This window comes from Trichomycterus rosablanca, chromosome 7 (assembly GCF_030014385.1).
Source record: "Trichomycterus rosablanca isolate fTriRos1 chromosome 7, fTriRos1.hap1, whole genome shotgun sequence".
In the NCBI taxonomy this organism is placed as follows: domain Eukaryota; kingdom Metazoa; phylum Chordata; class Actinopteri; order Siluriformes; family Trichomycteridae; genus Trichomycterus; species Trichomycterus rosablanca.
Genome location: NC_085994.1, coordinates 34,424,201 through 34,451,255, shown reverse-complemented (window position 1 = coordinate 34,451,255; position 27,055 = coordinate 34,424,201). Strand labels below are relative to the sequence as shown.

General features: G+C 41.3%; 2 protein-coding genes across 5 annotated transcripts in view; one reads left to right on the top strand and one right to left on the bottom strand.

Annotated features, from left to right (window-relative positions):
- Nucleotides 1-5: 5 nt before the first annotated feature.
- On the bottom strand, nucleotides 6-15,356 carry naa35 (N-alpha-acetyltransferase 35, NatC auxiliary subunit). The gene is made up of 23 exons (XM_062999277.1): nucleotides 15,261-15,356; nucleotides 13,906-14,034; nucleotides 13,691-13,724; nucleotides 13,132-13,246; nucleotides 12,976-13,050; nucleotides 12,684-12,851; nucleotides 12,537-12,603; nucleotides 11,111-11,154; nucleotides 10,972-11,022; nucleotides 10,788-10,871; nucleotides 10,566-10,680; nucleotides 9,440-9,618; nucleotides 9,284-9,343; nucleotides 8,373-8,479; nucleotides 7,551-7,617; nucleotides 7,359-7,457; nucleotides 4,607-4,785; nucleotides 3,371-3,510; nucleotides 2,334-2,401; nucleotides 1,632-1,772; nucleotides 1,423-1,545; nucleotides 501-581; nucleotides 6-413 (listed from the first exon to the last, which is right to left on the bottom strand). The coding sequence occupies exons 2-23, from the start codon at nucleotides 14,024-14,026 to the stop codon at nucleotides 354-356; spliced, it is 2,178 nt and encodes a 725-aa protein (XP_062855347.1). The 5' UTR covers nucleotides 14,027-14,034; nucleotides 15,261-15,356; the 3' UTR covers nucleotides 6-353.
- A 475-nt stretch (nucleotides 15,357-15,831) lies between these two features.
- agtpbp1 (ATP/GTP binding carboxypeptidase 1) overlaps nucleotides 15,832-27,055 on the top strand; it is a 35,068-nt gene continuing 23,844 nt past the window's right edge. For 2 of the 4 annotated variants that reach the window (XM_062999273.1, XM_062999276.1), the window contains exons 1-3: nucleotides 16,284-16,476; nucleotides 20,482-20,543; nucleotides 20,739-20,869. In XM_062999273.1, coding sequence (XP_062855343.1) covers nucleotides 20,512-20,543; nucleotides 20,739-20,869 — 163 coding nt within the window. In that variant the 5' untranslated portion in view covers nucleotides 16,284-16,476; nucleotides 20,482-20,511. Of the gene's footprint in view, nucleotides 15,852-16,283; nucleotides 16,477-16,572; nucleotides 16,632-20,481; nucleotides 20,544-20,738; nucleotides 20,870-27,055 lie in introns of those variants that run through there. The other 2 variants (XM_062999274.1, XM_062999275.1) reach the window with 2 other exon arrangements.

Sequence of the window (27,055 nt, the reverse complement as noted above, 5' to 3'; positions counted from 1 at the left end):
CAGGATTGAGAGTTTTTATTTTATTTTATTCAGAGATTACAAACCAAGCCACATTTACACACAAGCAGGTCATAAAAATAAAGTGTACACACAAACATCCAAAGTTTGATATTTTCCAGACTGGACTGACTGCTAACATCTGAACAGAAACTAGCATTTTCTCACAATTCACAATTCTTTCCTCCAGAACCCTTGATCGATAAATATAGTCTTATTTTGCTTTCTGTGTTCTAGACTCTGGACTGACCTCTCACCCTGGATGAAATCTCACTCGAACCATAACACAAACAGCCTGGTTTATTCACATGACTTTAGCAGAGCTGATGGAAAAGCAGCAGTTCTTTATAAAGACGTTAAATAATTTTGACTATTGGGAAGTACTTGTGAGCAGAAAAGTCGAATTCTGGTAGGACCTGGAAAGAGAACATGGAAGTGAATGATTAGTACTTGTGTATTCATTGGCTTTTTTTTAATTGCGTGAGTGAGGATAGGAGATCTACCTTGGTGTCCTTTTTGTGTCCTCCTGCTAGCAGCTTCATTACAACAATGTTTGGTTTGGCCACTTTAAGGATTCGATTGACCTAAACAGTCATGCAAACAGAAAGAAAGAATTACTCAATTTAGAGGGACCCCATTCAACCTTCATTCAACTATAGGACCCCAGGTGGCTGGGGATTTGGGTTTGATCCTGGCCTTTTCATTTGAATGACACTGATCTGGGTGAATTCTTGTGTGTTTGTGCTAGCCCACTACTACTGGGATACAGTGCAAGAATCCTCAGCTGTGTTTTCGCCTGGTCCGGCAGTTACACACAGACATGGTTAGCTCTGTCTAAAGGGTTTGAAAGGGGGGCAAGGCTCCACAATATATTGCCGCCCTTATACTTGTGTTACTGCATAATTGCACCCAGTTATTCCAGGAACGTTAGAGCCACCATGACCCTAACCAGGATAAGCAGTGGTAAACCATAAAAATGCCCCAAAAACACCCCTGCCAACCCTGGTATATGTGTAGTCAGAGGGCAAAGTCAATCAGTGCATAACATGTTTAAAAAGAGGCCGAGACAAGGGGCGAATGCAGGCACTCAGTATATGAATTTTAATTTGATGTAGGTGTGTTACTGTGATTGTTACCATGACCCTCTAGTCGCAGGTCTATTGTTAAATAATCATATTTTATTAGACCCAGAGTACAAATAATAATAATAATGTAAAAGCTTCTGAAAGCGATTGATACAGACATCATTTTAATAAACGTTTATACCACTTGATTTATCAGCCAAGTTGTGATGAATGGCGTCTACATGGCAAGTACTAAATGACTGATACTAGACTGATACAGTATAAATTTAAATCAGATCTCACTAGCATTTTGGACTAAACCCTTGTTGCTCCTAAATTCAAACCACCCTGTGATTTTTACCTCGGCGTCCGGGCTGGTGACGTTTTCCAGTATGAGCTTGGCCTGCTGGAAGTGTTTGCTGGCTGCCATGTACAGGTCAGCTGAACATGGAGGAGGATTGTACTTCTTCAGGTCAGACATTTCCTGTGCAAACATAGCACCATACAACGTGTGTAATTTAAGAAACATCACAATACCATTTCATTTGTGGTTAAATGTTTAACAAGTACCTTGAACTGGATGTAGTGTACAGGAGGTGGTGTGACCACGCTGTTGAAGGGTGCAAAGCGGTGCTCGTAGCGCACCTGCTCGCTGTCTAGCTCAAACTGGGGCTTCCTCACCTTCCCATCCATGTCTAGAGCTATCATCGTCTGTAAAGAAGTATAGGAATTGAAAATAATTAGTACTGACTACAAAGCATTTGGCTCTATATGTTTAGCATGCAGTAGGATTTAGAAATATACATAGACAGCTACACTAAGGCAACGTTTGTGGACAACTGAAATCCCTTTTTGCTGCTATAACAGCCTCAACTTTTGTTCTGCAAGTTCCCTTTATTAGAGCCCAGATTAGTATAAACTACATGGATAAAAGTAGTGGAACACCCCCTCAGCTACACCAATTGCTAACAGGTGTAATAAATCAGTTTAGGGAAGTCTCTTTCCTGTTCCAGCCCCTGTCCACAAAGCAAATCTTGGTTTAAAGAAACTCCAGTGGCCTGCACATAGCTCTGACCTCAACCCCACTAAACAGCTTTGGAATGAACTGGAACCTCACTTAGGCTTCAGCCGGATCAGTCCACAGAACATCAGTTCCGAAAGGACTAGGGTTCGTGCTTTTAGCAAATATGAGACGAGCCTTTATGTTCCTGGTTCCTGTGGGACGATTTTTTTCTTCAGTATTGAGCATGAAGTGTGTGTGGGTAGGTTTACCTTGTACATGCCAGCACACATGTTCTGGTAGGCCTGGCTCATGGTGATCTCTTTTCCCAGAGGGCGAACTATAAGGAAAAAACCCACAAATACAATTAAATGTCTAAATCATCAAGAATTGTTATCTAGGGGTGCTTTATGCTCTGGTAAAAAATATATAGATCATTTTCAGACTGTTTTTTCTTTTGGTTGCTCCTGTATTTAAGTGTCGCCACAGTGGATCATTCTGGTTTGCTGACCTGATTTGGCACAGTTTTTACACCGGATGCCCTTCCTGGCACAACCCATATTATTATCTGGGCATGGGACCGGCACTGAGAGCGCACTGACAAGTGCACCTCCCAATGGCTAGGCTGTTCGGCCACCCAACCTCTCAGATACAGCCAATCATGTCTGTGCAGATAGCACCACAGATTTGATCCAGTGGCAGTGGGCTTATGTGACTGACCGCTGTGCCAACCAAGACCTTCTAGGCTTTAAAAGAATGATGATACAAATTATGACCAATTCATTTTATTTAAAATCAAAGACAAGATCATAGTGCATTGAGAGTGAGAAGTGTATAGCTAACCTGCCATTGCAACAGCCGGTCAAGGTCATGACATGCAGTGGAAAAATACCTTCATACCTGCTGAGGCTTTTTGTAAGAATTCACCTCTACCTGGTGTGATCATGTGACGGAGGAGGCATGTCCCTACCTCCAGACATTTTTGGACAGTAGGGGTGTTTTAACGTCATGTTTTACACACCTTGGTTATATCCATGACAGAACAGGTAATTAATTTCAACGTCAAACACAATCATAGAGAAATTTGTATCTCCAATTCACCTCACTTGCATGTCTTTGGACTGTGGAAGGAAATCAGAGCTCCCGGAGGAAACCCACACAGACACGGAGAGAACATGCAAACTTCACACAAAAAGGACCCGAACCACTCCATCAAGGAATCGAACCCAGAACCTTCTTGCTGTGTGTGCTGCATGTCGTCAGACTCGGTGCTCCTATTGAATATCGGGTTGTTGGTGTATAACTGTACCTTTCTTCTTCTTCTTGCTCTTCTTGCTGCTTCGGCCCTTCTGCTGCTGCTCCTCCAGGATTCGTTCCTCAGCCATCTGAGAGCTGTCAGCTCTACTCAGGGTGGACATCAGCCATGCATACAGGAACTCTGATAGATACCTGCAGATGATTGACAAACAAAAGCATGTGCACAATTTTGTGATTAATTAGTAGATTACTGTATGATTGTGAGCAGCGTGTGTCCATGCACCCTATTTACGGACGCAAGCTTGTAGCGTCCAATCAAAATATGAAACATCACAGACATACACACGGAACAGGGGCACGGAAAGTACAGTGAGTGGAACCAGTTCAATATTAAAAACGTAGACTAAACTAAACTTGCTTTATGCTGGAGCATGATGCAAAATATTCACATCATTTTTGTAAAACATAATACAGTTCCGCATGTGCAGGGTTGAACAAGACTCCATACTGACACAAAACAGTTCCGCTCCTTTTGTTTGGAATTTTAATGATTAGTAGTTGAGCGGTTCCTGATTGTAATAACAGAAAATCTTTCAGATGTAGCAGCAGTCAATTATGCAAGCCCTCAACTGCTGAGATCTAGGGTTCGAATCCCTACCTGTGCTTTTAGCCGGTCATGCATCTACATACAGGCTATTGGCTAAGTCTACGGGAGGGTTTGCGATGGGCTGGTGTCCTGTCCAGTGTGTCTTACTGCATTGCACCCAGGGAAACTGGACCCGCCGCGACCCCGACCAGGATAAAATGATAATAAAACATGAAAACTCCAAATTCACTTCAAATCTTTCGCATACAGATACAGTCATTACTTCTGTCTATAACGCGGAAACTAGGAATCATTTTATGAACTGTGTTATTGGCTGGGGGAGGGGGATCCACCGCAACCCTGACTAGGAAAAAGCATTTAATATGAATGAAATAACATCCAAACACATAATCAGAATCATTGTTAGACATTTAAATAAGGGACCCCACATTCACAGGCAGGGGTTAATGTTCTGGACTAGTACACGAAAGGTTGTCGGTTCAAGCCCCGCCAATGACAAGTTGCCACCTGATCACGGCCCCTACCCTTTAATTGCGTGAACTGTATTCAGTCACAGTTGTAAGTCGCTTTGGATAAAAGTGTCTGCTAAATGCCCTAAATGTATGCACACTGAGGACAGTCTCGAATCAAGGGTCAGAATTGTTCATCGCTTACACACAGATGTTTTATTATAACACCTACCAGTAGATGTAATAGTATTCGTGCATGCTGTAGAGCTCGAGCTCGAAGCCGCTGAGCAGATAATGAATCATGATGCGCAGGTTGTGGTAGAGCACCCATGTACCCAGACAGGCCAGATGTTGCCTCTGAGGTTCCAGCTTCAGCAGCAGCCCGTGCAGACCAGCATCCACCTTCTCTGCCTTTACACAACACATGTTCAAATGAAGTCAATGTCCAGCATCCTCGCTAATGAACACGACACAGTCTACAGTCAGATCCAGGAGCAAATCACGATAGCCTACTACTGTTGGGACGCTGTCAACCGGGTGGGTGTCTACATGCAAAAATGAAAGGCTGAGGTAGTGTCTGAGGTATGGGATGGCCAAGGTCCCACACTGGATTGGTGTTATTGCATTGCGGCCAGAGAAGCTGGACCTGCCGCAACCCCAACCAGAGTAAAACTATAATGTACAGGGGTTGGACAAAATAACTGAAACACCTGTCATTTTAGTGTGGGAGGTTTCATGGCTAAATTGGACCAGTCTGGTGGCCAATCTTAATTAATTGCACATTGCACCAGTAAGAGCAGAGTGTGAAGGTTCAATTAGCAGGGTAAGAGCACAGTTTTGCTCAAAATATTGCAATGCACACAACATTATGGGTGACATACCAGAGTTCAAAAGAGGACAAATTGTTGGTGCACGTCTTGCTGGCGCATCTGTGACCAAGACAGCAAGTCTTTGTGATGTATCAAGAGCCACGGTATCCAGGGTAATGTCAGCATACCACCAAGAAGGACAAACCACATCCAACAGGATTAACTGTGGACGCAAGAGGAAGCTGTCTGAAAGGGATGCTCGGGTGCTAACCCGGATTGTATCCAAAAAACATAAAACCACGGCTGCCCAAATCACGGCAGAATTAAATGTGCACCTCAACTCTCCTGTTTCCACCAGAACTGTCCGTCGGGAGCTCCACAGGGTCAATATACACGGCCGGGCTGCTATAGCCAAACCTTTGGTCACTAGTGCCAATGCCAAACGTCGGTTTCAATGGTGCAAGGAGCGCAAATCTTGGGCTGTGGACAATGTGAAACATGTATTGTTCTCTGATGAGTCCACCTTTACTGTTTTCCCCACATCCGGGAGAGTTACGGTGTGGAGAAGCCCCAAAGAAGCGTACCACCCAGACTGTTGCATGCCCAGAGTGAAGCATGGGGGTGGATCAGTGATGGTTTGGGCTGCCATATCATGGCATTCCCTTGGCCCAATACTTGTGCTAGATGGGCGCGTCACTGCCAAAGACTACCGAACCATTCTGGAGGACCATGTGCATCCAATGGCGGTGCCGTGTATCAGGATGACAATGCACCAATACACACAGCAAGACTGGTGAAAGATTGGTTTGATGAACATGAAAGTGAAGTTGAACATCTCCCATGGCCTGCACAGTCACCAGATCTAAATATTATTGAGCCACTTTGGGGTGTTTTGGAGAAGCGAGTCAGGAAACGTTTTCCTCCACCAGCATCACGTAGTGACCTGGCCACTATCCTGCAAGAAGAATGGCTTAAAATCCCTCTGACCACTGTGCAGGACTTGTATATGTCATTTCCAAGACGAATTGACGCTGTATTGGCCGCAAAAGGAGGCCCTACACCAGGGGTCGGCAACCTTTTTTGTACTCTGTGCCGATTAAAAAAAATAAACTGAAGATGAAGTACCAAGTGTGCCATGGAATACATCATATAACACAAACTGTTGCTATGTATGTCACATAAACCAACTATTTAGTTAATTAAACTTACATGTCAGTGTGATCCTTGTCACTGACTCTCTGCAAAGATGATCCATCTGTGGTGTATATGAGGTGAACTTTTACCATGGCTTACATTTCTTAAGAACACTCGTCTGTTTCTTGTACCTTGAAATTGCTCGTTTGATTGATTCCATTTTGTCAGCATCATCAGCTTTGGTGCTTTGTCTCAAAATGGCAGCGCACACTTGAGGTGCGACAAATGATGCTTTCACAGCACATAGCACACACAGGCCGGTCTTTTTGTTGAATAAATCCATACAAATCTGTCCAGTCTTGTTGAATTGAACGAACATCCACTTTTGCGCGTTTAGCAGCCATGCTATACCACATTTTGCACGAAACTGAAAGCTGACTCACTCCTGACACCTTGATTAACCTTAACTAGCATAAATTACTCAACCTTAACTGGCCATAGGTGGAGGCGGTTAAGGTGGAGTAATTTATTGTTGTTAAGGTTAATCAAGGGAGTGAGCATATGGCATATGGTGTAAGGACGGATCCAACTAATAAGGCACAGCCCTGAGCATGAAATAATTTTTTTTTTTACCCTTACCAATCAGCGTGCCGGGCAAACATGCTTCAAGTGCCAGCTTTGGCACGCGTGCCATAGGTTGCTGACCCCTGCCCTACACCATACTAATAAATTATTGTGGTCTAAAACCAGGTGTTTCAGTTATTTTGTCCAACCCCTGTAGATACTAAACAATTATTTCATGACACAACTTAGACATGCTAGTGTCTAGGCATGCTAGTTAGGGTGCTAGTGTAATTTGCCACAGCACCACCAAAACGTCTTCTTAGTATTTGTCACTACTGAAAAGGCGTCAAGTGACAGCCTCGGCTAACTGACCCTGACCACTCCTAACTGACCCCAATAATAATAGGTGGTGCTACATGGTTCTCTGCCTGTACCCAGGGTAGTGCCAGGATAAAACTGTTGTTAACCGGGTATTACCTCATCCTGCAGGGTGGCAAACTCCTCCAGAATGTGCCCCAGCTTATCTCTTTGGCGAGCTCGGTTGTGGCCGTGAATCTGAATCAGACTGCAGAATGGCTGTAAGCACAGACAGAAGTTTGGTGGTTACGATTACAGTTATGTGACATTAATGGAGCTGAATCATTCGTTATGTCATGCATATGAACAAACCCTGGAGCAGTGTGTGACGAAGGAGTCGATGTAGTCTTTAGCCTGGTGGTTATTATACAGACTGCATCTGTGAGCACAAACAGCAGTTAATAGCACACAATACCAGCAAAAATATGTGGAGAGCCGACCATAAGGCTCAAAACCATTGAATTGGCTCTGCTTTGTGGAGATAACATTACCAAGAATTTGGAATGTCTCTGTGAGAATTTGTGCCTATTTGGTCAAAAGAGATTTTCAGGCACTACTAATTCATCCCAAAGTGTTTAATGCCTCTATGGGCACAGTGATGCTGTTTCCACAAGGTTGGACGTATATAATTTATTTTAAGTAATTATTGACGTATAGCTGTTAAGAAAGATATGTTAAAAATATTCAGACAATTTGACCAGCCGCGCGCCTACACAGACATGATTGGCTATGTCTGATGGAGGGCGGGCCAAAGGGTCTATGGCACCTGCACAGAGACGGGAAATAATGGAGATCAGTGCATCACTCTTCCTACGCGATACTGATCTCTGTGTAAATCCGCCTAGTTCAGGTGAAAATACATTCTTCGAACGGGGCGTGTGTTAGGTACAGACCTCCTCGGTCAGGTTAAGGGGTCTGCAGCAGTAGAGGCGATACAACTGGGAAATTGGATATGACTAGATTGGGAGAAAAAAGGGTAAAAAAATAAATAAAAATATTCAGACATCAGTTTTGAGACGTCTCTGGTCTTGCTGAAACATCTTGTTTATTTTCTTGATTGATCTGATTCAATTCCCCTCTAAATACGTCCAGGTACATCGCTCTACTCATGCACATACACACACACACACTTACTTCGGGGAGAGAACAGGAGGGCTGACGAAATAGCGCAGAGCATCTTTAATCATGTCCTGCATCAGGTGTGTCCCAAATACTTTCTTATTGTCGATCAGGAATGTAGTCTGAACAACAACAAAAAGAAACAAGTAGCTGCACCAAAAATGACAAATACTTGAAGTATATGACACCACAAGACCAAAAGTATTTGGACACCTGACCATGAGCTTGTTGGACATTCCATTTTAAAACCAAATGGTATTAAATAGATTGACCTCTATATGATCAGCTTTATCAAAAGCCAATATTATAAACTTCCTTTATACTGTATAATTGATCTATTACACCTGTTAGCAACTGTTGTGGCTAAAACACATCAAATCAAAAATTACAAGAGGTGTCCCAATACTTTTGACCATGCAGTCTATGTTACGATAAGATTCACAAGATTAATCAGTTCAAGTCTTTAATGTCAAACACAGTCATGGACTGAGTTTTTGGACTGTGGGAGAAAACATGCAAACTCCACACAGAAAGGACCGGGATCGCTCCAACTGGAAATCGATGACCTTGACCTTGCTGTGAGGCAACAGTGCTACCCATCGAGCCACAAAATAGTCAATGAAAATGAAATGTTGGAGGTTTTGAGCAAGTGGTAGCTCGGTGTTTAAAATTCCAGACTAATGATAAAGTCATTGGTTCAAGCACCACCAATGCCAAGTTGCCACTGTTGGGTCTGTGAGCAAAGCCCAAAACTCTCAATTGCTCACAGGTGTAAGTCGCTTTGGATGAGAAAGCAAGCAACAAATAACATGAAGGTAAAATGTAATTTTACAAACTGCATTTTAAAGCAACATTTGTGTGTAATGTGTGTAAGGTTGTGTTTTAAGTCCTGTTATTTTAATGGAACGTGAAAGACTTTTGCGGACCTGTAGTAAAGATCTGGACAGAACGCAGGGAGACTGCTCACTGAACTCACAGAAAAAGTCCTGGGGGGAAAAAAAGTGTTACAAGAATAAAAAAACTGCTTCTGGAACGATACCATTGATTTCATACTGATCTAGTTTAAGCTTAGTTTAGAGTACCAGGATGCTGTGGAGGTTTGTTGTGTTTATGACGTCGCACACAATCTTAATGCGCTCGATGAGTTTGCTGAAGTAGTTGACCATCTCCTCACGCTTGATGATCTTGGCGTAGCGGGGAAACGTAGGAGGGAGCAGGCGCTGGTTTACCAATGGCTCGAAGCCCATCATGATGGGATGTTCTGGGAATGCAGTAGAGAGGTATTAGATATTAGAGCAAGCATAGCTACAAGAAGCTTTCAGCTATACAGGTGTTATTGTGAGGGCTAGGAAGAGGGGGAACATGGTTTCTGTAAATGTTTAATATTTATTTTAGGTTCTACTTTTTGTTTTTGCATTTTTCATCAAGGGAGTTAAATATTTGTTACCATGCTAACCAGGTATTTTAATTCACATGGTTTTTAATGCATTTGAACCCAATTTTCTTCCCAATTTAGTTGTATCCAATTACCTAACTGTATGTCGCTTCCTCCACTTCACCTTCACTCCTGACCGAGGAGATGTGTGCAGTGTCCGACCACTTCTTTTCACCTGCACGAGGGAGGTTCATATGGAGATCTGTATCACGCACAGAATCACGCACTGATCTCCATTATCCTTCGTCTCTGTTCAGGCACCATCGATCAGCCAGCTAAGGTCGCAAGTGCAGCAGTTATAAGGAATCCCTACAGCCTACCTCAAACAAGCCAATCACTGTCAGTGTAGGTGCCCACCCAGCCGAAAGCAGAGCTGAGATTCGAACTAATTTATATAGTTTTGACTTGCTTTAGACGCCGCAGCAGGTAGTGTGGGTGTCGAACAGCACCAGGGTCGTGGGGACTAAGGCATGGGTGCAAAATGGAAACACATGCTGGACAGAGTGTCAATACAGTGCAAGGTGACACACACTCATGCATTTATTTACAGAAAAAACCCAAGTGATGCTACTTTCATGGATGATTTTTCAGCTGCTAGCTTCAAGTTGACATATAGGTTAGAAAGGCTGTTTTTCAAAACCATCTACAAATATTTTTGAGTTTAACACGTCAACCAAAAAGCAGATACAAGATTATTTAAATACAGCTTATTTTTACCCAAGTATATAGACTCAAAGTAAGCTCAACCAAATATTAAGTGGTGTGGACAGTACCTCCTTTAGTGGTGTCATTCTGTGACTGGATGCCGTATTGGATGGTGGAGTGTATTGCAGGCAGGAGATCTGCTGCCTGGCTCATCAGTTTCTGTGCTTCACTTACTGCACTTGTCTAAAAAAGCCAAAAAAATCCCACAATCCATGCCGTCATTCAGCAATCACCACACTTCATTTACCGATTACCACACAGCTCAGATACTCTTACACATAATGTCAGACCTCTTTCTTGGTGAAGGAGATGAGAGCCGTCAGTAGGAGGCGGGTGAATTTGATCCTGCTGAACAAAGCCAGACACTGCTGATGCTGGGGACAGACAGACAATAAAAAAAAGCATGTGAGAGTTCTGTCTGGGTATAAATCAACCCACAACAGTGAGTAAAAACAAGTTTCAGAATTGTCTTACATCGAGCTCCACTTCAGGGTCCCTCTGCTCACCCTGTCGACTCCTCGTGCTCTAAAAAACAGACAAAGTAAGAGATGAAATATGAAAAAGCAAATCAGTGATGCAATGTTTGGTTTAAATTATTTTTCTGGTGTAATACCTTTACTTTTCTCTGTAGTTCCTCCTCGACGTCCTTTAGCATTCCTGTATGGAACGCAACATTAAAATGTAGCATTGACATATACGTGTACTATGTACAATACTATGTAAATGTGAGAGTGCTGCGTTCTACATGTGACGCACTCTACATTCAAGCGGGGTGAAGTGTTCTAAACACAGCTGGGGTGAAGCATTCTAAACACAGCTGCGGTGATGCGTTCTAAACACAGGTGGGGTGAAGCATTCTAAACACAGCTGCGGTGAAGCGTTCTAAACACAGCTGGGGTGAAGCATTCTAAACACAGCTGCGGTGATGCGTTCTAAACACAGGTGGGGTGAAGCATTCTAAACACAGCTGCGGTGAAGCGTTCTAAACACAGCTGCGGTGAAGCGTTCTAAACACAGCTGCGGTGATGCGTTCTAAACACAGCTGGGGTGAAGCATTCTAAACACAGCTGCGGTGAAGCGTTCTAAACAACAGGTGGGGTGAAGGGTTCTAAACACAGGTGGGGTGAAGTGTACTAAAACCAGGTGAGATGAAGCGTTCCAAACACAGCTGGGGTGAGACAAAGCGTTCTAAACACAGGTGGGGTGAGACAAAGCGTTCTAAACACAGATGGGATGAAGCGTACTAAACACAGGTGGGGTGAGACAAAGCATTCTAAGCCCAGGTGAGACGAAGCGTTCTAAACACAGGTGGGGTGAAGCGTTCTAAACACAGGTGGGGTGAACGGTTTTAAACACAGCTGAGGTGAAGCGTTCTAAACACAGGTGGGGTGAAGCGTTCTAAACACAGGTGGGGTGAAGCATTCAACACAGGTGGGGTGAAGCGTTCTAAACACAGGTGGGGTGAACGGTTTTAAACACAGCTGAGGTGAAGCGTTCTAAACACAGGTGGGGTGAAGCGTTCTAAACACAGGTGGGGTGAAGCGTTCAACACAGGTGGGGTGAAGCGTTCTAAACACAGGTGGGGTGAACGGTTTTAAACACAGCTGAGGTGAAGCGTTCTAAACACAGGTGGGGTGAAGCGTTCTAAACACAGGTGGGGTGAAGCGTTCAACACAGGTGGGGTGAAGCGTTCTAAACACAGGTGGGGTGAACGGTTTTAAACACAGCTGAGGTGAAGCGTTCTAAACACAGGTGGGGTGAAGCGTTCTAAACACAGGTGGGGTGAAGCGTTCAACACAGGTGGGGTGAAGCGTTCTAAACACAGGTGGGGTGAACGGTTTTAAACACAGCTGAGGTGAAGCGTTCTAAACACAGGTGGGGTGAAGCGTTCTAAACACAGGTGGGGTGAACGGTTTTAAACACAGCTGAGGTGAAACGTTCTACACGCAGATGGGGCAAGGCGTTCTACCGAATTATATGTTTGAGATGTTTAGAAAATGTTTAGATGTTTAGAAAAGGGTGCAGTGATGTGGTGTTACCAGTCACTCTGAGATCTGTCACGTTGTTTGCCATCTTGAAGCCGTACGTCATCGCCTGGAAATCCTCCTGTGATTCAAAAACATCAACATTCAGATCACAAGATCAAAAAATTAATGAAAAACAGAAAAAAAATGATTCAGTATTACCTCTTCAAATACGGCAGCTTTGTTGACCTTCTCCCGGGCGATGTCACAGATTTTCAGGATGCCCAGGGCGAAGGCTTTGAGTGCAGGGTCCAGGATGAGCTCGGGGTTATGAACATACAGACATGTGAAGACGGTCTGTGCCAGAGAGTGACCTTCCAACCATGTGATCTACAGAGGAACAGAACCTGATTTTGAATTGAATCAAAAGAACCAAATCCAAGCTCAATTGGGTTTCTGTACATATATTTTAGTTAATGCTTTGAGAAATGCAGAATTGTGATGTTTTTCTCACCAGGCAGCAGAAACACGTGTCAACGATGCCAATGAGCTCAGGCAGAGACAGATCCTTTACTCGAATAGCCCCGTCCTATACAGAGAAGAATGCATATTAGGAAGAACAGAGCGACACCCCTATGCGATGCAGTTGAATGAACATTAAACGCTGTACCTTCACCGCTTGCTCAAAATGAAGAATTTTCCGGTTCACTTGGTTCCCGATCATCCCAGCGTCCATTTTTGGGTCCATCATTTCGATGGCTGACATTGCCTCGAACAGACCAAATCTGTGGATGAAACGACCCTAAAATGTAGCAGTGCTTTAAAACCCTTAAACAATTTATTTAGGGCACTCGGGTGGCGAGGCGAATCTCAGCAGAGACAAGGACCTGGCCAGACATCCACACAGCATTACAGTTAATGTTTGAAAGAGGCAAGGTTGGACAGGTCAAGGTTGGTTCTTTCACACTGCTGCTGCAATATGTGGGGGGGGGGGGGGGGGGGGGGGCTGCTGCATGGCATGGCTCTTATGTGACAAGTCTCTATGTGGGATAAAAAGCGGCTTCAGCTCCTACATGTGTCACATGGTGATCCGGCTCTCCATGATCAGATTGGGAATTGTGCAGCAGATCACAGTTTGGAATTGGTAATGACTTGACTGGAAGGGTTTGGTCAGAAAACAAACAATTTAATAAGGTATGAAGTAACAAAGAGGATGTATAGATACTCACAGTTTATCATGGAGTAACTCCCCCAGGTTGAGTTCTGCAGGAGTGGAGACAGAAATAAAGATCTGATATTTAAAATTCCACAGAAGTCCAGCTCAAATGCACCTCATACAACTCACCAGTTGATTACAGGTAGAATAAGGTGTGTTAGGTGTCTTACTATTGTTCTATTTACCATCATATAATTCCAGTGCTAATTCCACATATTATATACATACCTTTACAGGCTGATTTGAAGTCCTGGGTAATGTCCACCCACTCAGCATTGTTCCTCATCTTTTCTGGCATCCCCAGACCCCAGGATCCTTCATCCTCCTCACCTGACGACTTCATCACCATTGAGATGGCTACAAATGCAAAATGCAAACACAAAATTAACTACACATGTACCGAAAGATACAACATCCGCATATAAAGAAAAGACACATGACCCTCATTGTGTCTCTGACAGCAAACACAAATAATGATTAAACTTCTTTCCCAATATCTGGTTACACCTCCCTCCACCTTTACAAATGCCAATCCTGACAGGTAAGGATTTACTCTTGATTTCTAAATAAAAACATGGCAGACTTCCTTTGTAAACACCTACCATATTTCATCTCACAAGTAAGCCTTACAGTTTATGAGAAAGCATGCTACGAAATACACAAATAACAAACCACTAGTATCTGTGCCTCAACCAAACAAGAGGTCACAACTTCGCATCAGTAAAGAAACTACACCGTTTGGGTGCCCAGCAAGGTTGACAGCACTGTCTGGGATTCGAACTCAAGAGCTTGAGCTCTCTGAGTTGGGCTAGCACATTAGACCAAATGCTTTTAACCCAAAATTCTACCTAGAGCAACTTTAACATGGTTCCTATCAATGTGAGCTCACTGACTGACCTCTAACTGATGTTTCATTCACCTTCTTTTTGTACTGTACTAGAGTATCACATGTAGACTCTAAATGTGGTGAGAAGAGCAATCATCAACATGGTAATTTTCTAGTTCATTTGATTGCATCACATTTATTTTAATTAAGATTTTAATTTTGTGTGATGTAGACACTATCCTGAATACCCACTGCCTGCATGATTAACCATGCAGTCATGGATGAAGTCATTCACCTGCTCCTGCACTTGAAATCATCTGGATCTAGTGTAGAAGGATCTAGTGACAAATCTCCAGGTCATTCCAGTAGCTCTTCAGTCAGCTATAGGTTTCAATGTGCTAATGTACTGACTGAGGCAAGGCATAACAACAGCAAATGCTTTGGATTCCAGGTAAGATTATTTAATTACATTAAAAAACAGAATTGTAAACATCTAGTAATCTATCTATAGATCTAGTAATGCACTAATCTGAATAAATCAGCTTTAATCCTGTGAAATGATGCTGTATTTGCTGTATTTACTACAATGGGACTGTCATTAAGTAGCTAGCAACAGACCTTTCACAAAAAAACAAACACCATGTATAAACATACAACAACGCGCCTTTTAACACACAAAGCAATATAAAAATATCAAGTTTTATATTATGTAGATAAATAATAAAAGCGCAGCCAAAATGGCGAAAACAATAAATACCTTTTTATTTTCTGCGTCGCGACCACACTTCAAGGATCGTATCGGGCGCTGGAAATTGTTCTCACAACCGAACTGCATTATGGGATTCGTAGTTTTACTAATTACAATACACTACAAACTACACAGTAGTTGTATTTAAATTCCCTGGCGTTTCTCACTTTTTTTCTTTTGTAGTCGTTGTGTATTTTGTTTTTGTGGCATGTCTTTCTTATTATAGCAAGTAAACAACTCGAACGTCCTACATTTCCCCAAAGGCCTTTCTGTTATTTGTAGCCCTAAAGACAACCGTTTGCAGATATTCGTAGATCTTTTAACCATCGGTACAAATAATGCAGTACGTGTATGGCTTTTAGATTTGCGAAATATTGTATCGTTTAGAAAAATGTGTTCGACTTGCATTTTTTTGCATTTGTTTAATACACTTAAATAAACATGGCTGAAATCTCAGCTTTAATTAGTGTCACAATGTTGCAAATGTTAAAATTAGTGGTTGTACCAACGTAGGTATAACTATGTTATATCTGTCAAATAAGAATGTCCGTTTAATTCCATTCTTACGTAGCATAGAAAAGAGATTTTCAAGGCATGATGGTAAAGTATGATAAATTATAATAAATAATATTATAATTTATAAATACATTGTTATATTCTTATATCAATAATAAATAAATTGTTCTATTCTTATATCAAATTGTTATATTCTTATATCAAGCATTTTCTCGTTATTAAAGTGCGTTTTGCGCCCAATTGCATTATGGGATTTGAAGTATTTGAAGTTCTGCTAAATTTAAGAAAATCCGTTTTATTAGTCCGTATTAAGTCCAAAAAATGATTGTTCATGAACACATTCTTTATATTCAATAATACAATTTTTGTGTCGTAGTTTAGGTTTAACGTTATGTATTATTTAAAACGCTATGTTATTATTTAAAATGAAGCTAAATAATAGGAAAGTCCTACATTTCCCAGATGTCTGTTCATGCGTAGCCATGGGACCGACGTCTGCTCTTATTTGTAGATCTTCAAACTATTGTACTGAGAACGTTTCTTTTAACGATGCCTTGTAGATCTTTGAAAATTCCGCGTTCCTGGATGCGCCCATAACTGGCACTCTGTTGATATGGATTGCTAGTAAATAATAACGTTGCAAATGGTTTTCTGTATTTGAACCAAGTGGATGTTGTATTAGATGGAGCAGTTGTTTAATGCACTAAAGGTGGGTTAATAATGTCCTTCTGTTTATGCACTAGGTCGTTCATTTTTAAGTGTGACAGTTGATAGAGCAGCTTTAGCGGAGGTAATGTTTATTGCTAGCCTGTTAGCCTGGGCAGGTGCAACTGACATCACTGTGTATCGTAAAATATACAACTGGTATATATTTATATCTAATATCTATCTACGGTTATTTCTATGCATTTATAACAGCTGTCCGGACAACGTGGAATGCAAATGTTGTTTATTTTCCTTTTAAATTTTGCTGTATAAATGTATTTCAGTCTAGGCACGGTCACTTTTGACCTTACCAAGATGGCTACATTTTGACTGCTGGGTGTTTAAACGTTTGCTGCGGTATTTTAATCATTACACACAAGGTTGTTTATTTCTACTTTTTATTCTGCACGTTCTACACTCAGTGATCTAGTAGTTGGCTAGATGTTTTGTTTTGATTAAAAAACTGTAAACATCTTATATGCAGAGGTAATGATGTCTGTGTAATGCTGCTCAATACAGAATAGAGATTGTTTTTATCCTCATGTTCGAAAGACCAAATTGACATTGATGTAAATTGATTGTTATTACAATAACAGTTGTGTTTTGCTGTGAAACCACTGCTGACAGACTGTGATGTGTACATTAAGACATTAAGACATGATTCAAGATGGTAGTTGAATTTTGACTCTTTACTTTTGGCAATTTTTACAACTGCAAAGGGTCCCACTGATTGGCTTGTTAATAGTTTCTATTGCACAATTTATTTATTTATTTATCTTGAAGTCTGTCAGTGTACTGTACTGTACATCTTTATTCCACACTTTGTCTGATTCTGTACTGTTTTTGTTGCTGCTGTATTGTATATTCTGTGTTTATATATAGTGTTCCTTTTTCTATTATTTAATTAGACGTACAGTCCCTGACAGAAGTTCTGTCGCTTATCCATGTTGTGGAAACAAAAGCTTATAACCTGACTTTAAATTCATCCATTGGTTTTAGAAATGACTCATATGAAAGCTGAAACCCTCCCAAATGAGGTTTAATTTACGAAAATAAATTTGCTTCACTGCAGAAATATTGATCATTTAATGAACACAGAAAGGTCAGATTTTGGCAAGACAAAAGTTTTGTCGCCCACAGAAAGTAATGTGAAAATCAAACAAATAATTTACTTCAAATACAAAGATATGTTTCATAACATTGGTGAATGAAGTTGTGGTGCTATTAGAGCCATATTTAATATTTTGTGTGACTTTAAGGACTGCATCCATGCGGTTCGACAATGATTCATACAATTTATTGATGAAGTCATCAGGAATAGCAAAGAATGCAGTCTTACATGCCTCCCAGAGTTCATCAAGATTCTTTGGTTTTGTCTTCCAAGCTTCCTCTTTCATCCTACCCCAAACATGCTCAATGATGTTCATGTCTGGTGACTGGGCTGGCCAGTCCTAGAGCACCTTGATCTTCTTCGCCTTGAGGAACTTTGATGTAGAGATGGATGTATGAGATGGAGCACCATCCTGCTGCAAAATTTGACCCCTTTTATGATTGGGAATGTAAGCGGTAGCTAATACTTCTTGATATTTTAGGCTATTGATATTGCCTTCCACCTTGCAAATGTTTCGCACACCCCCATACTGAATGTAACCCCAGACCATGATCTTTCCACCACCAAACGTAACAGTTTTCTGGGTGAATCTTGGATCCATACGGGCTCCAGTAGGTCTCCTGCAGTATTTGCGGCGGCTGTGGTGTAATTCAACTGAAGATTCATCTGAGAAATCCACCTTCTGCCACTTTTCCAGCGTCCATCCGTTTAGCAGTCTGTGGGCCTTGGCAAATGCCACACAGTTTTTTAATTGCCTTTTGTTTAGTGCTGGCTTCTGGGCACTGATTCGACCATGGAGGCCATTTCGAGACAGAATCCTACAAACTGTTCTAGTTGACACAGGGACTTGAGGTGACCAGGCCTGGTGGAGCTCTGCTGCAGTGGAAGAGGGGCTGGCTTTGGATTTTCTAACCAACAAACGTTCCTCCTTAGCAGTTGTCTTGCGGGGTCTGCCGGACCTGGGCTTGTCAAAAACATCTCCAGTCCCTTCAAATCTTTTTTTAATTCTTTGTACTTGACGCTGAGACACATTAAAGGTGCCAGCCACCTCTGCAGTGGATCTGGTCTTTAGCCTCTTGATAATCAAGGCTTTGGTCGCAGGGTGGATTTTTGGCATGTTGTCAGAGGTGAAGTTGCAGTTCAAGTGAAGGTCTGGGGTGCTGGGGTTCGTTTTATACACACCCACTAACTAACCGATCAATTAGTGAGCACAGGTGAGGCTGTAAACTAGGATTGGGTGCATTATATGACAAGGCGACAAAACTTTTGTCTTGCCAAAATCTGACCTTTCTGTGTTCATTAAATGATCAATATTTCTGCAGTGAAGCAAATTTATTTTCGTAAATTAAACCTCATTTGGGAGGGTTTCAGCTTTCATATGAGTCATTTCTAAAACCAATGGATGAATTTAAAGTCAGGTTATAAGCTTTTGTTTCCACAACATGGATAAGCGACAGAACTTCTGTCAGGGACTGTATATATGTTGACACTTGCACAAAGAGAAATTTCTTGTACATCTTGTACTTGGTGAATAATAAAGGATTTTAGAAGTCAGAATATTGGCCAAGCCATTCAAACACTTTCCCATTTATTCTTATAAATCAGTGTTGTTATTGTAACATTTGGGTTTTTTTTTTTTAATCTTTTCTCAATTCTTTCCTCAAATCATCCTTTCCTGCCAGAGATGAGTTTTACATTGGGTGCAGGACACAAATTATTACAAAAACAATTGTGTTTTGCTGTGAAACCATTGTTGACAGTTAAAGCACTCCAATGTGTACACTAAGTCATGATTCTTTTGGCAATATCTACAAAGGGTCCCACTGATGGGCTTGTTAAGGATTTTAAAAGAGTTTTAATTGGATTGAAGTCAGAAGATTGGCCAAGCCATTCAAACACTTTCCTGTTCTTTCTTATAAATCAGTGTTGTTATTGTAACTTTATCATTTGGGTTTTTTATTTATTAGTGTCCTTGGTGATAAGATCAAATTTACCTCTAAAATATCCCCAGTACATTCCTTCATTCATGCTTGCTTTAATGATGTGTATGTCCCAGTCATTTGCAGAAAAACGTCCCAACTGTATGATGCTTCCATCTCCCACCATACGTGCAACCATTCTTTCTCATTTCCTTTACAGTGGGTGCAGGAAAGATAATCGTGGTGCTGTTCATTACTAACTGGTCTCTGTGTTACTGTTGTTCCTGCAGTTTCACCCTACAAATGTTTTTTTTTTAATTAATTGCTGGCTATTTCAATTTCAAATTGTTTCAAATTCTTACTAATAGACATGTTGTAAAATCTTGTGCAGTACACATGTGCGTGTTGTGGTTCCATTAACTTTCCATTTGCAGATTAATGAACCAATAGTACAGACAGGAATGTTTAGGCTGTTTGCTTTGGTTCTGTAGCGTTTTCATTCTAGCCCTTTTACTTACCCTTTAACATCCTATATACTAAATAGTGTGCTAAATTTGATTTCGACCAAGCGGTTATTGCTTGTTTAGTCTGTTTACTGTAGTTTACCTGTGTGCCTTTGTGTGTTAATTTGAATTGTGTTGCTACACATATTTAGATTCATTTGGCAGCACCTCCCACCTAAAACATCTTCCTGCGTGCCTGTGCATGAAATCTTTCCAAACTTTAATTATGCAACCACCAAATATCTATCAAGTTTTATTAGCAGCATTTATATCTTCACACACACACACACACACACACATTTTCATATACGCTTAAACCTGTTTTGTTTATTTGTGAGTACAAAGTAAAAAGACTGTAAAAGTAAATTATTGCATACTTTTATATGAACACATTATCACAACAGTGTATTCATAGTGTTTCATTACATCCTTATGGAAACATAATGTGCTAAGAGCTTTGTGTGTGTCGTTTGCAGTCTGATTGACCTGTATGTGAATGGCAAGCAATGAATAAACCCAAAATGGCAGCAGAGAAAGGGTAAGTAATCACGTCCACAAACACACCACTTACACCTGTAATAGATGTCCTGACAATTTTGTGTTTTTTAATCTGCTTGGTCTAAAATAAACATACAAGTAGAAAGTTCTATAATATCATTTAACTTCTTTAGTAATCTTAATTAGTGAAAACAACTGACTACAGCTGACTTACATATACAGTGTGTGTGTGCAGTATTCCCAGTAGTTCCCGGGTGCTGATGTTGCTGGGGCAGCTGGAGAGGTTTAATGGAGAGACATCGAACTCAGAGGGTGAGGCCATCAGGCAGGTGACTGGCAAGATCTTGCACCTGATTCAGACTCAAGGTGAGTCCGTACTCGTGTTTTCCTTAACACATTGATCCAGACCTACTCCAGATGAGTGTATAAGATTAAACACATTGATCCAGACTATAGCCAAGATTAGATCACTTCTAATTGTTGAGATTGCAAACCCAAGATCTGGAATTCTGCTGAATGTGTGACTGTGCAGTTTCTGGTATGCTTACCTTCTACGTGCCTAGAGAAACAAAAGAGTCATCCACTGAAGGCAAGTCGGCACCAAAAGCTTCTCACTGCTGGCAGTGAATGCTGGAAAATTCTGTGAGGTTTGATATGTAGCACTTAGTATTTTTATTTTGTCATTTATTCAATCTTAAGTAAATGTTTGGACTCCACTGGTCAACTATAAATATTTTGTTGTTTTAAAACACGGTATTACACTGATCAGCCATAAAATGAAAACCACCTCCTTGTTTCTACACTCACTGTCCATGTTATCAGCTTCACTTACCATATAGAAGCACTTTGTAGTTCTACAATTACTGACTGTAATCCATCTATTTCTCTACATACTTTTTTTTTGCCTGCTTTCACCCTGTTCTTCAATGGTCAGAACCCCCACAGGACCACCACAGAGCAGGTATTATTTAGGTAGTGGATCATTCTCAGCACTGCAGTGACACTGACATGGTGGTGGTGTGTTAGTGTGTGTTGTGCTGGTATGAGTGGATCAGACACAGCAGCACTGCTGGAGTTTTTAAATACCGTGTCCACTCACTGTCCACTCTATTAGACACTCCTACCTAGTTGGTCCACCTTGTAGATGTAAAGTCAGAGACGATCGCTCATCTATTGCTGCTGTTTGAGTTGGTCATCTTCTAGACCTTCATCAGTGGTCACAGGACGCTGCCCACGGGGTGCTGTTGGCTGGATATATTTTTGGTTGGTGGACTATTCTCAGTCCAGCAGTGACAGTGAGGTGTTTAAAAACTCCAGCAGCGCTGCTGTGTCTTATTCACTCATACCAGCACAACACACACTAACACACCACCACCATGTCAGTGTCACTGCAGTGCTGAGAATGATCCAGCACCTAAATAATACCTGCTCTGTGGTGGTCCTGACCATTGAAGAACAGCATGAAAGGGGGCTAACAAAGCATGCAGAGAAACAGATGGACTACAGTCAGTAATTGTAGAACTACAAAGTGCTTCTATATGGTAAGTGTACGATAAAATGGACAATGTGTGTAGAAACAAGGAGGTGGTTTTAATGTTATGGCTGATCGGTGTATAAGTTAGTAATAATCGGTAATGTATCTGTGTGCAGGTCACTTAAGTGTCACACTAAACTCAACAACATGTTCCTCTTGCTTAAAACTGTGGCCACAAATTGGAAGCAAAAAAGTCCATTTTTTTATAACTCTGTAATCTTATAGAGTTTCTAGACTCGAAGGGGCATGAGAATGCCTTCTGGTCGGCTCCCACTAGAGCTATTCTGGGCTCTGGTTTAAGACCCCAGGGCATACACTGGACCTGCTGTAAGGAATTTTTTTTTTTATCTCACAGTTGGTTTGGGAATGTCTGGAAATCCCCTGGAGGAGCTGGGGGAGCTGATGGAAACTGAAGTGCACTGAAAATCTATTTTATATTATTGATTTTATGTACCTGTTTAAAATGAATGTGTCTGTAACTCAATAAAAGAAAGGGAATCAACACACTTTTGGCTATAAATTGTAGATGCAATTTTATTTGATAGTGTTAATGTGCTAATATGCTTATAATCTATGTTTGGAAGGATGCTGGGGGTTCATTTCCTTTTTCATGTAGCAACTGTACTCAAGTACATTTAAGACTGTCTCCCCTCACAACACAGAGATGGTACAATCCTCTTACTTCTAGAAGTCCCTCTTTGGTAAAGTGTGCTAGCACGCGCCCCAGGCTTTACACATATTACTAATGAATGTTTACTAGCTGTTCCTTGGTTGATGTAAGTAAAAACCTCCTGTCACAGTGTTTGTTTTGGGCGGCTTTCCAAACACTTTCTACGAAGCCTAAATTAGGCTTAAGCTCTCCTGCCAAAACACCAACTGTGAACTTTGTGAACCTGTATTCACCAAACACTATGGACAAAAGTATTAAGACAGGCCTTCTTATTATCAGGTTCAGTTGAAATGTGTAATAAATCAGTTATATAAAGGTAATTATATGCTTCCAAATTTGCTGCAATAGTTTCGGGAAGGCTCTTTTCTGTCCCAGCCGACCTTCTATCTGTCCTTTATGCAAGATGTGTCTTCTACTGTAAGTTAAGGATAATTTAATCGTGTCAAGAAGTGCTTTATGTCCTCAATCAGTGATCTGTCATGTCACCCGTTATTTGATTTGCGTACCAAATTTCCACCTGCAAATCACAGCTGTAGCCTAGCGGTTAAGGTACCGGACTAGTAATCGAAAGATCGCTGGTTCAAGCCCCATCACTGCCAGGTTATCAATGTTGGGCTCTTAAGCAAGGCCCTTAACCCTCAATTGTTTGGACAATATACTGTCACAGTACTGTAAAAGCGTCTAAATTCTGGTTGCAATTTGAACTGATTGACATCACGTGGGTCTATATGGGCCCACAGTTTCCACTGCATTGTCATTGTAATCATATAGTGACAAGACATAGGTCAGGGCAAGGATGTACAACAATATGTAAGGTTTTCGGGACCACAGTATCAATATCAAATTAAACAATATCAAGCTTGTGGGACCACAGTGATCTTAATGATTTTGAAATGGAAATAGCTTGGTACAACCATGAACCTTTTTTGAGTTGACCATCTGGCCAAATTGGCAATCCGGGCAAGAACGGCTATGGTCAAGGAGGTAAAAAAGAACCCAGTGGTCAGAGAAAAAGAAAGCTCTATAAAGACATGAACAAAAGCTTGGTTTAAAGAAACTCCAGTGACCTGCACAGAGCCCTGACCTCAGCCCTGAACAGCTTTGGAATGAACTGGAACATCAGTTGAAGCTTTATTGAGCTGTGGAGTCAGAAGAGTGGAAGTTGTTCTTGCTGCAAGATCACATAGAGGTACCATAGAGGTCCAAATACTTACGGCCATATTGTGTCATATCTATCTGGTTTTCACTTTCTGCATTATGCAGGATCCCCCCTCTATCACCATAGCTCGGTCAGGATCTGTGTCGGTCACGCTCTGTCTGCCGTGTCATACACACTACCCATCATGCACGTCTGTTCATCACCTCAGCAGAAAGTATTAGTACAGCAGGAGGGGCTTGGACTGCCGTTTCGCTGGGTGTTAGTCTGCCGGGTCAGGTGTCAGAGGCAGTGGCGATGAGTGACTCTGTCTCAGTGCGTGTGTGTATGAAAGAGAAAGATGGACTACAGCAGTTGTAGATGGACGAGCAGATATAATAAGCTTTCAAGCAGCCCCGGTAAGCTCCTGCACCGGATTACATACATTTTCATTCATAGCATTGTGAACTTATCCAAAGCAAGCGATTGAGGGTTAAGGGCCTCGCTCAGGGGCCCAACAGTTGCAGCTTTTATAGTGGAATGTGGAGATGGCTTTAGGTCAGATGTCCTGGGACCTATATCTTCCAAAAAGTTCCACCTTTGACTCATGATTCCAAAGAATACTATTTCTAAAGTCTTGTAGGATGGAGGTCCTTGCTGAGTCTGGTTTTTCTCAAGGTTTCCTCCTGTAATTGAAGGGAGTTTCTTTAAGTCTTGCCACTGTCACTCTTGGCTTGCTCAACAGGGGTTTTTGGTCTGTCAGTCCTGAATTCTGTGAAGTTGCTTTAAGACGTCGTCTATTGTAAAAAAAGCTCTATACAAATGAAATTTACTTGACTTGACTTGTGGGTAATTAGAGGAAACTGGACAGAGAGACAGAGGTAGCCTAGTGGGTAGAGCTTTGGGCTATCAACCAGAAGATTGGCAGTTTAAATCCAGGCTCTGCTATGCAGCCACGGTTGGGTCCTTGAGCAAGGCCCTTAACCCTGTCTGTTCCAGGGGCGCCGTACGATGGCTGACCCTGTGCTCTGACCCCAGCGTCCAAACAAGCTGGGATATGTGAAGAAAGAATTTCATTGTACTGTACACGTGTATATGTATATATGACAAATAAAGTATATCTATCTATCTGTCAGAGGGAAAATGCTTTTCCACAGCACCGTATATACACTTATGTAGATCAAGGAGGTAAAAAAGAATGAAGTGGTCACTCTAAAAGAGCTTCTAAAGTCCTTTGCAGAGATGAGAGAACTTGTTGGACAGACAAGCATCTTTCAGAGCACTTTGGGAGTGGCACGATACAAGCCACTCTTAAGTAAAAGGCATTTGACAGCATGTAAAAGATTCCAAAAAAAGATGACAAAAACCAGGCATCAACTCTATTTAACTTCTGTGAAGACATTTGCCATCCAGTCTATCAGAGCTTGAGTGGATTTGCAATGAAGAATGGGATAGACTGCACAAATCCAAGCTTGTAGTGATGCATCCACGAAGGCTTGCAGCTGTCATTGCTGTCAAAGAAGCTCCTGTATTATTAAATTATTGAATTATGGATTTAAATGCTTCTGCGAATAAGAGATTTTAGATTTTGATTCTTATTAATTTCGTTTTCCTATTTTCATTATACCTGATTAAGTGTAGACTGATGGGTTTAAATGTCAATTATATCCATTCAAGATCAAATAATAAACAATAAAATGTGCAAAAAGTCGAGGGGTTTCTTTATATATATACTATATATTAAATATATAATTGTGTTTTGCTTGTGTCAGAAATGGTCAGGTGGTGCTAGCCAGTGTTTAGGAATTTCAGTTTGCGTGTTTTGGCCCTGTTTAGATGTGCTGAAATGAAATGTTTGATGTTTCCATTGTGCTCTATTCCTAGCTCCTGTCAGCGAGTGCCAAACTCACGTCCCTGTTCGTAAATCAGAAAGTAAACACAGTTTACTTTTGCTTCCTTCTGCTTTTATATTGTACGAGCTGCAATGCTGGACTGTGTATAACCTTGTCATAAGGACATGTTGTTTTGGACTACCCATTAATTTACCAATGTTTAACAAAAATAAAAGATAAATGTTAATATTAATTTGTGTTACGAAAATAAATTGTGAAAGCAGTATTAATATGTACCTCCCCTCACACACACCCCTATGCTGCTATTATATCTGTGGTCAGGCTCTAATGTTGTGTAATAGGACCTGGCAGGTCTGTGTTCCAGTTTAACCCAAAGTAGTTAACTGAGAATTTTAATCATCTGTTAAATTCTTAGATGCCAAATGTTAACCTATCTGTGCATTTACATTTATGAAATTCAACAGACACTTTTTTGTCCGGAGCCACTTACAATTGTGAACGAATGATCCAAGTAATTGAGGGTTCATGGCTTTTCAAGTGCTAAACATCAGCAACCTGGATTTAAGGAAGTGGGAGGGTTGGAAGGCATTGAACCAGTGACCTTTCTATAGTTAGTCCAGTTCCTCAACATTAAAGGACATTCCCTAAACTGTTGCCACAATGCTGGACGCAGTCAATTCTCCAGACCATCACATCAAGATCTTTCCTCACTGAAACCAAGCTGCCCAGTTCAAACTATCAAAAACTGTTCCTGCATCAAACTTTATATTCATTCTTTTGGTATTCACCAAACCTTGATTCATTTATCAAACTGCCATTGGGTAAAGCTTGAGTCACCATAATGGATAATGCCAAAAACAAGAGCAGTCTGAAACACATCATTCACTCTAATTAAAGGGTGATTGGCTGCAACCCACCATCCCTCCAGGACCTGCACACCTCCAGGACACCCACTTTTTTCGGTCTGGTCTTTTCCCGCACAGTAGACTTAATGGCCAATTCTGTCTGCTGCTGGCATTGCCAATTATGCCGGCTAGGGGGCACCCAGCTGACCGGTAGCAGTGATGAGTTTCCATTTCAAGGAGTTCAGAATCCCAGCACTGGTGTGCTAGCGGATTATCCCGCTGCACCACCATGGGACCCTGGACATATTATTTTTAAAACACTTCCCACTGGCCACAAACTTAGTTTTTTTTCCTGACTGCAGTCAGTTTTATGATCATGACTCGGGACCATTACTAAATAACTCATAATTTCTTATATATAATATTTTTTGTGGTATTTTTGATTGCCACCAACTGCACACCAAGTCAGATTCCTTGTATATGACAATGTGAATGTTGAATAAAACCATTCTTAT